At 38.7% G+C, this 15,345-nt stretch overlaps 1 protein-coding gene across 1 annotated transcript; it reads left to right on the forward strand.

Moving 5' to 3' along the window:
- The first annotated feature begins 908 nt into the window (after positions 1-908).
- Positions 909-11,925, forward strand: LOC141614346 (uncharacterized). The gene is made up of 4 exons (XM_074433099.1): positions 909-1,000; positions 8,709-10,008; positions 10,669-11,666; positions 11,772-11,925. The coding sequence occupies exons 1-4, from the start codon at positions 909-911 to the stop codon at positions 11,923-11,925; spliced, it is 2,544 nt and encodes an 847-aa protein (XP_074289200.1).
- The last annotated feature ends 3,420 nt before the right edge of the window (positions 11,926-15,345 follow it).

The following is a 15,345-nucleotide window of genomic DNA, read 5'->3' on the forward strand; positions in this document are numbered from 1 at the left end:
GGGGCATGACACTGACACTGGCACCTAAATCGCAAAGGGCATTATCAATAATCATATTACCTATGACACATGTGATAGAAAAGCTGCCCGGGTCTTTCATTTTTGGAGGGGCCTTATTTAACAACAGGTTACTAGACTCTTCCATGAATGAAATCGTCTCAAATTCGCTCAGATTTCTCTTACGCGTCACAATATCCTTCATAAACTTGGCGTAAGTAGGAACCTGAGTAACAAGTTCAGAAAAAGAGACAGTTACCTGAAGGTTCTTCACGATGTCCACGAACTTACCGTACTGTTGCTCGATCTTTGCGTCCTTCAGACGACTTGGGAAGGGTACCCTGGTAGCAATGAGTGGTCCCGCAACCTTTTCCTTACCCTTATCGATGCGTGACGTCTCCACAGCAGGGGAAGATGACACGGTGGCGGTGTTAGATACTGAATTAGGAATTCCGCCACTTAATGCACTGGATCGAGTACTTTTACTGGTCGATCGACCAGTTTCTTATTCAATTTCACTCGATCGTCCTGTCTTGTCACTCGATCGAGTGTCTTCTTCAGCATAGTTACTCGATCGACCGCCATTGTCACTCGATCGAGTGACTTGATGATTAGAACCGCTCGATCGAGTAGATTGGTTGCTAGATCGAGTGGTTACTGCACACGCAGCAAGTATTTCCTGCAAGAACTCGTCCAGATCATCGTCTGAATCATCATTGGCTGCCAATACCTTGTCTTCTTCATGAGGAGGGTCATTTTGGAAGTTTATTGTACTGACTGGATCGCAAATTGGAAGAAACTTGGCTTGATCCGTCGTCTGTGTCAACTGCGCGACCTGCTCCTTTAATTCTGATATAACCGTATCAGATTTCTGTGACATACTGGCGTAATCTTTTGACATACTCATCATAATGGATTTCAACTCGGCGATCTCTTCTCTTGCAGAGGGAGAGGCCGGTCGTGATACTGGCGAAGAAGGGGCAGAGACGCTCTTTATCTCCTCGTAAAGCTGAGAAAAAGGGACCCCTTGCTTGTACTTCTTGTAAGCAAGAGCACGCTCTATACTCGCTACACATTCATAGAGGTCATGTCCCTCCTCGCCACATCTACCACATGGCTCTGTATGCTCTGTAATCGTAGGCATTTCGTCAACCAACTTTTGAAGCAACAGCTAATCTGCAAAATGTCAAAACTTGCAGAAAATAAGATCAGCCTCAAGGAATAAATTCCTTGAGACGAATGGCAAACTTAATTAAAGCAACAAAATTGCGCCACCTCCCCGGCAACGGCGCCAAAATTTGACACGTCCTACGAGGTATCGTTATAATCTCGCATTTGTGATCGATCAGTCAACAGTTTGACTTATGGCTCGTTGAACCCACCATCAATCGACTGCACAATATAATAGCAAGAGTTATCAGCTCTTGTAGGCAATTACGAACCAAAACAAAATATAATGTAATTCAGTTCACTTTGTGGCGTTCTAAGTTGTCGTCAAGATCAAATCCACATGAAAAACAAAATATTATTATAAAACGATGAAGTTATAAATAGTATATGAAAAAGATAATGTATCAAATCCATAATCGACTACTACAACTCAGGAACACGTTTAATTCCCATGGAAATAACGTGCTGTGGACAAGGCCCTCGGGAACTGCGTCCGCGGGATCCACACTAGGCATAATCGACTCGAGGTTCTTTCGAATCGAATTAAGACAAATTAGAGTCGCCACCAAGTTTTTTGGGAACTTGGAACCGTTCAAGTCAACTTTACACCTTTCATCGAAAAGCATAAAGCCAATCGACTACGAGTGATTAAAGATAAAGACTTGTACCCTATATCACTCGATTTGAATGACTCTCGTAATCCAATGGTATTTAGACGAATCCACAAACCATAGATCTTGAGTAAGGGGTGAGGGTACGTGTTGGGAAGCCCATAAGGACACCCAACCCCGCCCGTCAATAACGGCCTCTACTAAGTCAAGTATGGATTTCAAACAAGGTCATAGCTACTACGATATATGAAATGCAAACATCGTTTTAACCCTAACATGTGAAGTTTCTATGTCGATTTAGATGCAACTAAACTAACTTTGTCAAAGTTGTAATTTAGCATGTGGGTTGATTGATCTAAGCAACATATAAACGAAAGCAAACAAGGCTTAGGGGGAATGGGGGAGCCGTTGGGATCTACCTATTACAAACCAGGCATTTCATGCCGACACAACGACAAATTAAAGATACAACTCGATCTAAAATACAATTGCTATACACAAAACCGTACACGACGCAAATACACGGCCATTCGGCCTAGGATACCGTGCACAAGAGGGGTGGCCCACGGCTTACATGACTCACGGCCTTGGGTCACTCCTCGTGATGTGTGCTTTCACTTAATCTCATCGAATTAGACATAGGGCTATGCATCAAAGCATGTATTAGCATAAATCGGGCCAGGTTGCTTTAAACAACATGCGATTTAATACGCTCTTACATGCATTGAGGCACAACCATCTAACCAAACAAGACTAAGGTTTTTGAAAGATGTTTTGACTCGATAAAAGAAAACTAAATTTAAAATTACAACTCGATGAACAAACGGTAAATTACAAGTTATAAAGCAATAAAGAACAAGCGATTCATAAAACGGACGAAACCAGAAGGACCAAAAGACACGGCCAAATCACGGCCAAACCAAACACGGCTACTCTAGGTCCTAGGTCAGGTTCATTAGTTAGATCAATTGATCGCGAAACGGGATAGGAAACAAATTAGAAAACGAATTAGAAACAACGTTGATCGATTGGAAGGATGTCGCGCAAAGGTGTATTCTACACGGCCAAAAGGGGTCAAATTAGGTCAAGTTTGCTAATTAAGTTAACTCATCGAGTGTTAATAAGAAGGTGCTAATCACGCACTCTTATACTAGCGAGAAATTAGGTGAAAGAGAGAGATGCGTTCATTAAGTTACAGAATTGTTAGTTGATTTTAAAAGCTATGTCGATGTACACTAATGTGTCTAATTAGGTTATCAAATTGATCTAATGTCATCTAAATGAGTTATATGTTAATAATCAGAGGTCATACTAACATGTGACGGGTCCTAAGGTGGGTCGAATCACACGAGAGAAGAGGAGATGTCAAAAGCGAAGAACGAAGTTAAAATCGTTTTATTAATGCCCTACCTTGAACACGAGGATATGTAAATGAGACGGGGGTGTACGACCGACTGATGTAGCGGTTTCTTTCCCATCTCAAGTCAACGCGGGTGTTCATGGTGGTACTTTAACTCATACTCGGACTAAACTAGTTTCATAGTTAATTTAAACGATAAATAAAAAGCGATAAACAAACAAAACATACTATAAGAAAAACAAACATAAAAACGAAATAAAAAAAGGAGAAAGAGGAGGATTTGAAGCAACCTCAACCTACATGTATCGTTGACACCGTCTTGGGTCGTAATCGATGGTAGATTTTATCTCGAGAGGCCGTCGTCGACGAAGAAACAAAGCAAACACGCGTTTTTATCGAATCTGGACAGCAACTTTCAAACAGCGATTTCTCCCTCGTTTCACGATGAAAATTAGATTTAAAAGATGTTTTGAAAACTAGAAAGAGAGGAGAACAGAGATCTTAAAGCAACCCCTGTTCGTTTTGAGTTATTGGGCACGAAAAACGAGCACAAACAGAACTGGACAGACAGAAACAAACCGCGAGAGTGTATAACACTCTGTTTTTCGAGGGATTTCGTGTACTCTCAAGGGCAATTTGGCTCGTAAATCTTTGTCTAATGTGTAGATAGATGTTATATGGTTAATTAGGAACAAGAAACTCGAGTTTTGATGGAGGTTTGAGGGAGGAACGAATTGTTTTTCGAGGAGGACACACAAACAGTTTCAGTTTGTATGTCGGTATTGTGGAGGGTTTTTGAGAGGCAATTAGGGTTTGTTTCTGAGGTTTAAAGCTTGTGGGTGATGGTAGGATCTGGGGAGAACTTAGAGGAATAAATGTATGGTGAAGGGGTGGTATTTATAAGGGGTTAAAGTAGGGTAAAAGAGAGGGAGAGGCAGTCGGGCCTGCTCACGCATAGCTGCTGTCCAGCAGCTTTTGGGAGGGTTTGAGAGGGGTTTTCTTGGTGATTAAGCTAGGATAATATGGGTAGGATAGTAGGGTATGGGTTAGGGTTAATGGGTACGGGTTTTGGTGGTATTTGGAGCGGGTTTTGGGCTCGGGATTGAGCTGCCAAAACAGGGGGGCTGTTTGTATGCGCGGGCTGGTTGGGGGGTGTTTGGGGATGGAATTTGGGCCGTGGATAGGGGGTTCGAACAAGGGTGGATGGGTAGAGGCTTAGGTTGGTTAGTGTACTCGAGATTCGTGCCAATTCGTAAAGAAAACGGGCTCAAAAACCGAGCTAAAATCGAGCTCAAAAAACATGTTTAAAAACGAGTTTTCTTCGCTTTTAAAATCGATTTTTCAAATCAATTAACCCATTAAAATAAATGACTTTTCAAATCAAATATACTCATAAAAGATTTTTCAAATCAAATATTTATTTTATTTTCAATAAAATAAACTTGGGAAAATAAATTCAAAATAAAATAAATTAAATTGAAATCACTTTAAAAAGACTTTAATTTAAATATCATTTAAATTAATAAAATGAACTCACTAAAAAAAACATTAATTTAAATATCATTTAAATTAATAAAATACTTCATCGACGACGCCCATTCTACATCGTAAAACGAACCCAAATAATGACAATGACAACTAAAGAATACATGTGTCCTATCATCATCGGGTGTTTGTCGGGTTCTCTATAAATTCCAATATCGACGGATACGGGTATCTACACGTGCCCTTCATACTTATCAAAATTCAACTGTTTAGTGAGAGGGTCCGCGATGTTATCATCCGTCGCAATCTTGTCAATCACTATCTCTTCTTGCTCCACGTAATCACGGATCAGGTGAGCTTTCCGATGTACATGTCTAGATTTGTTGCTAGACTTTGGCTACTTAGCCAGGAAGATGGCACCTCTATTGTCACAATAGATGGTGATCGGGTCATTCGAACTAGGAACTATCGTAAGTCCTTGTAAGAATTGACGTATCCATATCGCTTCCTTAGCTGCTTCCGAAGCGGCATAGTACTCGGATTCAGTAGTAGAATCTGCTACAACACTCTGTTTAGAACTCTTCCAGCTGACCGCAGCACCATTAAGAGTGAAGACGAACCCGGACTGAGATTTTGAATCATCTCGATCCCTTTGGAAGCTAGCATCTGCGTAACCGATTGCGCATAGCTTAGTATCGCCTCCATAAGTCAATACCCTATACTTAGTCCTCCGTAGGTACTTGAGGATATTTTTAACAGCTATCCAGTGTGTTTCACCTGGATTCTTTTGGCACCGACTCGTCATACTCAATGCATATACCACGTCCGGACGTGTGCATATTATGGCATACATGATTGATCCTATTGCAGATGCATAAGGAACACGACTCATGCGCTCAATCCCTTCAGGCGTCGTGGGTGACTGAGACTTGCTCAACTGCATCCAAGACGTCATTGGAAGGTTCCCCTTCTTGGAGTTGGTCATGCTGAACTTCTCAAGAATATTATCTAAATAAGACTCCTGACTAAGTGATAACGTCCATCGTGATCTATCTCGGTAGATAAGGATTCCCAAAATGCATTGTGCCTTACCCAGATCTTTCATCTGGAAATGGTTCTTCAACCATTCTTTAACCGAAGATAGGAGAGGAATGTCATTCCCAATCAGGAGTATGTCATCGACATACAATATCAAGAATACAATCTTGCTCCCACTCGACTTGATGTATAAGCATGGTTCTTCGACCGATCGAGTGAAACCATACTCTTTTATCACCTGGTCGAAACGATGTTTCCAACTCCGAGAAGCTTGCTTAAGTCCATAAATGGAATGCTTAAGCTTGCATACTTTCTTAGGATGTTCAGGATCTATGAAACCTTCGGGTTGCACCATGTACAACTCTTTCTCCAAATAACCGTTTAAGAAGGCGGTTTTCACATCCATTTGCCAAATTTCATAATCATGAAAAGCGGCAATCGCTAAGATTATCCGAATGGATCGTAGCATGACTACAGGTGCAAAACTCTCATCATAATGCAATCCGTGCACTTGAGTGAAACCTTTTGCCACTAGTCGTGCCTTATAGGTGTCTGGTTGCGCGTCTACAGAACGCTTTATTTTGTAAAGCCACTTGCACTGTAGAGGTTTTACCTTATTAAGTAAATCAACTAGATCCCATATGTCATTCTCATACATGGAGTCCATCTTGGATTGCATGGCTTCGAGCCATAGCTTTGAGTCGGAACAGGCCATAGCACCTTTATAGGTAGCGGGCTCATTACTCTCAAGGAGTAAAACGTCATTCTCCTCGACCATACCAATGTATCTGTCCGGAGGATGAGAGACTCTACCCGACCTCCTAGGTTCCTCAGGAATATTAACCATATAATCAGTTGGAGGAACAACTTCCTCCATCTGTTCCTCGGTTGTTGGTTCTGGAATCTTCGACAGCTCGAAGGTTCTATTACTCGTCTTGTTTTCGAGAAATTCTTTCTCTATGAACGTCGCACTAGCCGCAACAAAAACTCGATGTTCGGTAGGCGAATAGAAGTAATGACCAAATGTTCCTTTTGGATAACCTATAAAGTATGTCTTGACCGATCGTGGGCCGAGCTTATCCTCGTGTCTCCACTTGACATAAGCCTCGCAGCCCCAACCCGAATAAAGGACAAGTTAGGGACCGTTCCCTTCCACATTTCATATGGAGTCTTGTCGACAGCTTTAGTCGGACTTCGGTTAAGTATAAGAGCAGCTGAAAAAAGAGCAAAACCCCATAATGAATCAGGCACTACCGTGTGACTCATCATGGATCGAACCATATCAAGTAAGGTTCGATTTCTCCATTCGGACACACCATTTAATTGAGGTGTTCCAAGTGGAGTTAACTGTAGAACGATTCCACAGTCTTTAAGGTGTTGATCAAACTCATTTGAAAGATATTCGCCACCCCGATCTGAACGGAGTGCTTTAACCTTTCTACCCGGTTGGTTCTCAGTACCTGTTCGGTATTCCTTGAATTTCTCAAAAGACTCACTTTTATGCTTCATTAAGTAGACATATCCGTATCTACTTAAATCGTCCGTGAAAGTGATAAAATATCTATAGCCATCTCTAGCGGTAATTGACATAGGTCCACATACGTCAGTATGTATGAGTCCTAATAGGTCACTAGCGCGCATTCCAACACCTTTGAAGGAAATTCGAGTCATCTTGCCAATGAGACATGATTCACACGTGCCATATGTAGAAAAATCGAATGCGGGAATAGTCCCATTATCGACGAGTTTCTTCACGCGTTTCTCATTTACGTGTCCCATTCGACAATGTCATAGATAGGTTTGATCTTTGTCACCAACCTTTAACTTCTTATTATTCATGTGTAATACTTCCGTGGTTTGATCTAAGATGTAAATTCCATTCATGGAAACTGCTTTACCATAAATCATTTCATTGAAAGAGAAAATACAGCTATTATCCTTTATTGAAAATGCAAAACCGTCTTTAGCAAGTACGGAAACAGAAATAATGTTCTTAGACAAACTGTTACATAGTAACAGTTATTTAAAAATACTCAAAACCACTAGGGAGTTGGATTACATATGTTCCCTTCGAGACATCAGCAACTCGTGCTCCATTCCTGACTCGCAGGTCCACATCACCTTTTTCGAGAGGTATGATGTTCTTTAGGCCCTGCAAATGATTACACAAATGAGAACCACAACCATTATCAAGTAACCAAGTTCCGAAACTTGCATGGTTAATCTCAATCATATGAATATAAGATGACATACCAACAGGAACGACGCGGCTTGCTTTGATGTCCTCACGGTAGACGGGACAGTTCCTCCTCCAATGTCCAGTCTTGTGACAATGGTGGCACTCAATGTCACCACCCTTGCTCTTTGCCTTGCCATGTGAGCCACTAGTCTCACCGGGCCCACTCTTACCGTTTCCTGGCTTTTTAAACTTTGGCTTACCTACAGCTAGGTCGCCATGAGCCTTGCCCTTACCTTTACCCTTGTTGGAAATCGTGAGAACATCCTGCTTCATGCTCCCACTCAATTTCATATCCTTCTCGGTCTGTACGAGAAGGGAGTGTAGCTCATGAGGACTCTTTTTCAAGTCATTCATGTAGTAGTTCGCCCTGAAAAGGGCAAAACCATCGTGAAGAGAATGAAGCATTCGGTCTATGACAATGCTCTCACTGATTTTAAAATCAAGTGCCTCCAGCTTCTCGACATTCTCAATCATGTGAAGAATGTGTGGGCTAACCGGTTGGCCCTTCTGGAGTTTCACATCAAAGAAGCGACATGTATGCTCATAAGTAACGATTCACGGTGCTTTTGAAAACTCGTTAGTGAGCGTGGTGAAAATCTTGTTTGCACCTTGGGCAATGAAGCGTCTTTGCAAATTGGTTTCCATTGCAAAGATGAGTACGTTCTTTATCGCACCCGCTTCCATGACGAAGTCACTATAAGCAAGTGTCTCGTTAACTCCTCCATTGGGGCTTGGGTTTACCGGTATTGGCTTAGTTAAGTAGACCTACTTCTATTTGTGATGGTTGAAGTGTGACCACTAACTGCAGGTGGCATAAAGGGGGGAGAATCTGGTTTTTTTGGAAATATGATTGTTTTGATATACAGTTCTTGGCTTATAATGCTCAATATATCCATATGTTTGTACAGTCTCAAACTGATGGTGAGAAGTTTTATTTGACAATGATTTATGCTTCTAATGACTTACATGAAAGAGTGGAGCTGTGGGATTTTCTTAAACAAGTGGCTACTAATTGTACTGACCCTTGGCTCTGGCTTGGTGATTTTAATACTGTTCTTTCTCCTGTTGAAAGACTTGGTGGAAACACTACTGAGATTGAAATGGAACAGTTTCAGGAATGTGTATCTTTATGTTGTATGGATGATATTTCTGCTACAGGGGCACTTTACACCTGGTCTAATAAGCAAGCTGCTTCTAATAGAGTGTATAGCAGATTGGACAGGGCAATGGGGAATCTTGAATGGATGGCTATGTATGGTGATTATATTGCACATTTTCATCCTGAGGGTCTTTTTTATCATTGTCCTTGTACAGTGGTGCATAGGAGAGCTGATTTGGGAGGAAAAAGAAACTTTAAGTATTTTAATATGTGGGGCACAACTGCTGAATTCAAACCTAGTGTGCTTCATGTTTGGAGTAGATCTTTCCCTGGCACTAAAATGTTCGGAGTAATTAAGAAGTTAAAAGCTCTCAAACCAGTTTTGAAGAGGTTGAATATTGCTTGCTTTTTTGATATTGAAAACACTACTACTATTGCTAGTTTGGCTCTGGCTAATATTCAGCAAGCTTTGGTGGACAATCCTGAGGATGTAAATCTAATTCAACAGGAATTTGACTTAGCTAGGGATCTTAAGGAGCTTACTGTGGCAAGGGATAGTTTCTTATCTCAGAAAGCTAAAGTCCAGTGGTCTATTGAGGGTGATTTAAACACTGCTTATTTCCATGATGCCATTAAAAAGAGAACAATGATGAATAAGGTCTTCCAAATTGAGGATAAGGATGGGAGGCTTTGTACTGAGGGAGCTGATATCCAGATGGCCTTCTTGGATTATTACCAGGTTCTGCTGGGTTCTCATACTCATACTCTTTCTATACAGCAGCATGTGGTGACTGGGGGTCCTTGTTGTACTGAGGAACACTGGCTCACTCTAGCCCAGCCAGTTACTATAGAAGAGGTAAAACAATGCATTTTCAGTATTCCTAATGGTAAATCTCCTGGGCCTGATGTCTACTTAAGTCAATTCTATAAGGATGCATGGGATATTATAGGAGATGAGGTTGGAGCTGCTGTTATCAATTTTTTTGAGGCTGGGAGGCTTCTGACTCAGGTAACTCTACTGTGATCACTCTCATCCCTAAAATTGATAGACCTACTAGTGTTAAACACTTCAGACCAATCTCTTACTGTAATGTCCTCTATAAGGCAATTTCTAAGGTTATGTACAATAGACTAGCAAGGATTTTACCTGACTTTATTAGTAGGAATCAAGGAGCTTTTGTTAAGGGGAGGAGTATACTTGAAAACATACTCATTTGTTAAGATCTATTAGAATGTATAATAGAGGTATGGTTTCACCAAGATGTATGTTCAAGCTTGACTTACATAAGGCCTATGATTCAATTGAGTGGCAGTTTGTGGACCAAATGTTAGATGCTCTTAACTTTCCCGAGCATTTTAGGAAGTTGATTATGTTGTGCATTACTACTCCATCTTTCCCGAGCATTTTAGGAAGTTGATTATGTTGTGCATTACTACTCCATCTTATACTCTTAATTTAAATGGTTCACACTTTGGATATTTTCATGGCAAAAGAGGATTGAAGCAGGGAGATCCTATTTCTCCACTCATTTTTTGCATTTGTATGGAGTACTTGACTAGGGTTATGGAGTATGCCACTAGAAGATGGTACTTTAGATATCATCCTCTTTGTAAAAGCCTGAAGTTGACAAATCTTCTTTTTGCTGATGATTTGCTAATGTTCTGTAAGGGTGATATCAGGTCAATTATGCTACTACTGAGGGCCTTATCTACTTTCTCTGCAACTTCTGGCTTGAGGGTCAATTCTGCTAAGTCAGAGGTAGTGTTTAATGGGGTCCCTAATGAAGTGAGAATGGATGTTGTTCAGGTTTCAGGATTCCAACAAGGGGTGTTACCATTCAAATTTTTGGGAGTGCCCATCCAACCAGGCAGATTGTCTAAAGCTGATTGTCATATACTATTGGGTAAGGTGGTTCATAAGATCAGAGGTATTGGTGCAAGGAAATTAAGCTATGCAGGCAGGCTTGTCTTAATCAACTCTGTGTTAAATACTCTCCATAATTGTTGGGCTTCTATATTTCTTATCCCTAAAGGTGTTATTAGTAGAATTGAAGCAATTTGTAGAAACTTCTTTTGGAGTGGGGAGTCTGAATATCACAGGGTACCTCTAATAGCTTGGGAGAAATTTTTTTGTAGGAAGAAGGAAGGTGGACTGAATATAAAAAGTGCAGAGGTGTGGAACAAAGCTACTGTTGGTAAATTAGTTAACTGGATACATACTAAAGCGGACAGGTTGTGGGTTCTATGGATTGATCATGTCTATCTAAAAGGAGCTGACTGGCATAGTTATCAACCTCCTCCTGATGCCAATTGGAACTGGAGGAATATCTGTAAAGTTAAGAATCTTCTGAACTCTGGTTTTGTGGGTGGTTACTGGCAGTCTGATGCTAGGGGCTACTCCATTCAGTCTGGTTACTACTGGTTGCAGGGTCCACACCCCCTAGTCCAGTGGTATAATAGTGTTTGGGCTACTTGGAACATACCTAAGCATTCGTTAGTTGGATGGATGGTAAAGCATAAGGGTTTGCAGCTGAGGGATAAGCTGTTCCAGCTGCAGATTTGTGACAGTAACAGTTGTGTGAATTGTGAGCAAGCTACTGAGACACATGAGCATCTGTTTGGCAGCTATGTGTATAGTTCACATATTATTGATGGAGTTGAACAATGGTGATGCAGGAGGATATCTGGTTCTAATCTGAACTGTACAAAGTTGCAGAAACTTGTGGTTAGGATGACATTAATGACTACTTGGTATTGTATCTGGAAATACAGGAATGAATGCAGACTCTACTTAACACTAGCTACACCAAGAAGAGTGATTAAGGAGATCCAATCTATAGTCAAGGCACGAATTCTTCAGAAAATTCAGACTGTTATGCCTCAAAGGGATAAGGAGTGGCTACTTAGTTTGGATATTCATGTTTAGTATTCAGCTTTTGTAGCTTCTGTTTGTATTAAATCATATTGTAATATTGTTTTATTTTAATGAAAAGCTCACATTCTACCAAAAAACAAAGTACCTGAGCTTACCGTTAGCAATGGCAGCATTCCGTAGTGCTGCCTCCCAGTTCGCAAAGTTGGACCCGTCGTTTTTCAGACGTGTGAACTGATTCATTTGGTCCATGAATATTTTCAGCCAGGACTCGCGTCCAAGTGTGGCACTAGGCATTTGGATTGCGTTATTTCCAGACATTTTGTTGTAACAGTATTATCAAAATAAACGTGTTCTACACTGCGAGAAGAAGAATAAATAATAAGCATGTGCATCGATTTTAATTTAAGTCTAATGATCTAATGTCATAACGCGAAGACTCAAAACATTTATACAATTGACCTTCCTCAAGAATTATATAAATGATCCCAAGACTCAATTATCTGTAAATTGATAAGCTAACCTTTTAGCTAATTCTACCGTTAGAATTCTTGGTCGATAAATTTCTGTAAATTCTATCTTTAGTCCATCATAATCACGAGAAACTCTTCGGACTATGATGTTGAGGTAAACTAAGTCAACACAACTACTTACCCAACGTAGAAGGGGTCATATTATGCCTACCGATGAAGAAGGGATTCGTAGTTGTTTGCCCTCATAAAGACTAATCTCAATTTCCGTCTTAGAGGAAAATCCCATCAACTTTATTTTAATTCATTTTAAGTGAACTAATATCTAGCATGCGTGAATGATTAAACTAAGATGATGGCTTAATAAACATGTGACATCTCTATGTCTATGAAAACTAACATACAACCTATATGTGTCAATTTTCATGCATTTTAGTAGGTGGTTTGGTTTTAGGTGGAATATGATGCATAAACTATCATGTGAATGAAAAGCAATAGGAATGAAAAACGTAAAAGCAATAATAAAGTCCTAGTGTGGCCTATCCTATCAAAATGAACATTAAATACGAGTTTGGAATCCATCCTTGGACCCGCGAAGCTTGTCTTGATGTTCCATCTTGATCCATGTAGCGGGATTGAGCTCCAATCTCCATCTTTAGTCTTCTTTTGAAAAATTCAATAAATAAAATTTACATAATAAACCTATTTATTACATTCTAATTTCAAAACCCAAAACTAAAGAAAAATAAAGAAGATTCGAGATCTCATAATTACATAAAAACTATGTTTCTTTCATTACGAAAACATAATTAACTAAGGCCATACTAAGTATTACAAATTACAACCGATTGCAAAAAAAAAATACGTAAATAAATTCATTCAACGATTCATTCAACAAAAATAAAATGCATCAACTAAAAATAAATTAAACATACATGTCACAATTCCTTAATTATGTTGATTAAATTTATCCAAACCACCTATTTAAATCAAATTAAGTGACAATTCCTCAATTAATCACATTAAATTTAATCTTAATTCATATTAAACTTGTAATATGAATTTAATCCATCAATATTTTAAACTGCTTTAAAATAATTTGGTATCTTAAAATTGTGAACCGTTTCACAGAAATTAATCATACAATGTAAAGGTAATGTATAATTAATATTGGCCAAAACAAACAAAAACAAAACCCCTTTTTTTTATATGTCTCGGCTAATCAAGGAAAAACAAAACAAGCCTTTTTTTTTTCGGCAATAACAACAAAAACAAAAAAAAAAACAGCCCGTTTCTTATTTTGTACACGGTTTTATCTGTAAAAACCGAAACAAGACAATATTTTTTTTTTTTTTAAAACTGTCCTCTGTGAACAGTAACGTAACGTGAACAGTAACAGGAAAAAAAAAAATTCTTACTTTTCTCGGATGCTTTTCAAATCGGCATAAACAAAAATAGCCGCAAAAAAACTTTAATCGGTTTTTCCTACAGTTTTTTTTTTTTTTTAAAAAATACTGTTCATCCGTGAACAGTAACGGAAACGAAAAAAAAAATCCACGACTCAAAAAAATCCAGCCGATTATATTTTTTTCTGGCAAACCCTAATTATCGTTTACAAACAATTTTATGAAAATCATCAAAATTAAAATTCGTGGCCTTGGCTCTGATACCACTTGTGGGATTTATCTGTATGCATCCCTTTAATATAAGGATTATAACGGAACATAAAGTGATGAATACTAGTCATAAAATTAAATTGCATAAACAAAAACATAAAGGATTAAGAAATAACCTTCGGTCCTAGCAAAAACGGCCTAAGAACAATACCAAAGTTGATATTCGCCTATCAGTTGCACCCAAGACGATATGAGAAATGCCCTTTGATTATGCTAGAATCGATCCAAAAATTAACTGATTAATTTTTTAGGTTTTTTTGTGTTTTTCGTAGAGATGAGAGGCAAGAGTGAGATAGAAAAATTAGGTTAAAAAATTTACTCCTATCTCTACCTTTAACCGTGTATGAGAGAGAGATTAGGGTAGAATTTTTTTACTAATTACTCGGCCCATAATCCGAAATAAGGAGAGTTATTTCTCTTATTTTCGGTTATTCCAAAAATGTATAAAGTGTGTAAATTGTCATCTAGTGAGGTTCGAACCCATGACCTCTTGGTTTGAGTATCCTCACTATTACCACTATAACACATTCATCTTGTTGATATTAAATATAACCGATTACATTTAATTACGAATTAACATATTAATCCGTCCAAGCTAACATTGTGGGAAATAAATCTGTATACTTCCCTTAAACTAGAAGGATTATAACGATTTAATAAAGATGATCAATGGTCATAAAATAAAATACATAAACAAGAGTAAAGGATTCAGAAATAACCTTTGGTCCTAGCAAATATGGCCTAAGAACAATATCAAAATTGATATTCGCCTATTAGTTGCACCCAAGACGATCTGAGATATGCCCTTTGATTATGCTAGAAATCAATCTAAAATTTTCTGTAAAATTTAATTGTGTTTGTGTTCATGTGATGAAAAAGAGGAGGCAAGGTCAAGAAAAAGCATTAGGTTAGAAATAATTCTCCACCTTTCTTTTTTATATAGACCGAAATCCGAAATTAATTAGGAAAGATTTATATCTCCTAATTTCGGCCAATGTGATCCGAAATAAGGAATTAAATTTCCTTATTTTTGGTCTTTCCAAAAATATATAAAGTGTGTTAAATTGTCATCTAGTGAGGATCGAACCCATGACCTCTTGGCTTGTGTACCCTCACTATTACCACTATGACGCATTCAACTTGTTGATATTAAATACAACTGATTATATTTAATTACGAATTAACAGATTAATTCTTTCAAACTAACCTTATATATATTTAATTAAATATAACTTATTATATTTAATTTACGAATTGACAGTTAATTCGTCTCAACTTAATATTATTTAATTTTCATTAAATAATTATCTCATCAACACATTGACTAA

This window comes from Silene latifolia, chromosome 11, assembly GCF_048544455.1.
Source record: "Silene latifolia isolate original U9 population chromosome 11, ASM4854445v1, whole genome shotgun sequence".
NCBI lineage: Eukaryota > Viridiplantae > Streptophyta > Magnoliopsida > Caryophyllales > Caryophyllaceae > Silene > Silene latifolia.

What these genes read in the sequence shown, in the direction of transcription:
- LOC141614346 (XM_074433099.1), top strand. Translation starts at nt 909, where the DNA reads ATGGATTTCAACTCGGCGATCTCTTCTCTTGCAGAGGGAGAGGCCGGT. An exon ending in CTGGGAGGCTTCTGACTCAG is followed by an intron (nt 10,009 to 10,668) that starts GTAACTCTACTG and finishes ATGTTCTGTAAG; the next exon opens with GGTGATATCAGGTCAATTAT. An exon ending in ATTGATGGAGTTGAACAATG is followed by an intron (nt 11,667 to 11,771) that starts GTGATGCAGGAG and finishes CTGGAAATACAG; the next exon opens with GAATGAATGCAGACTCTACT.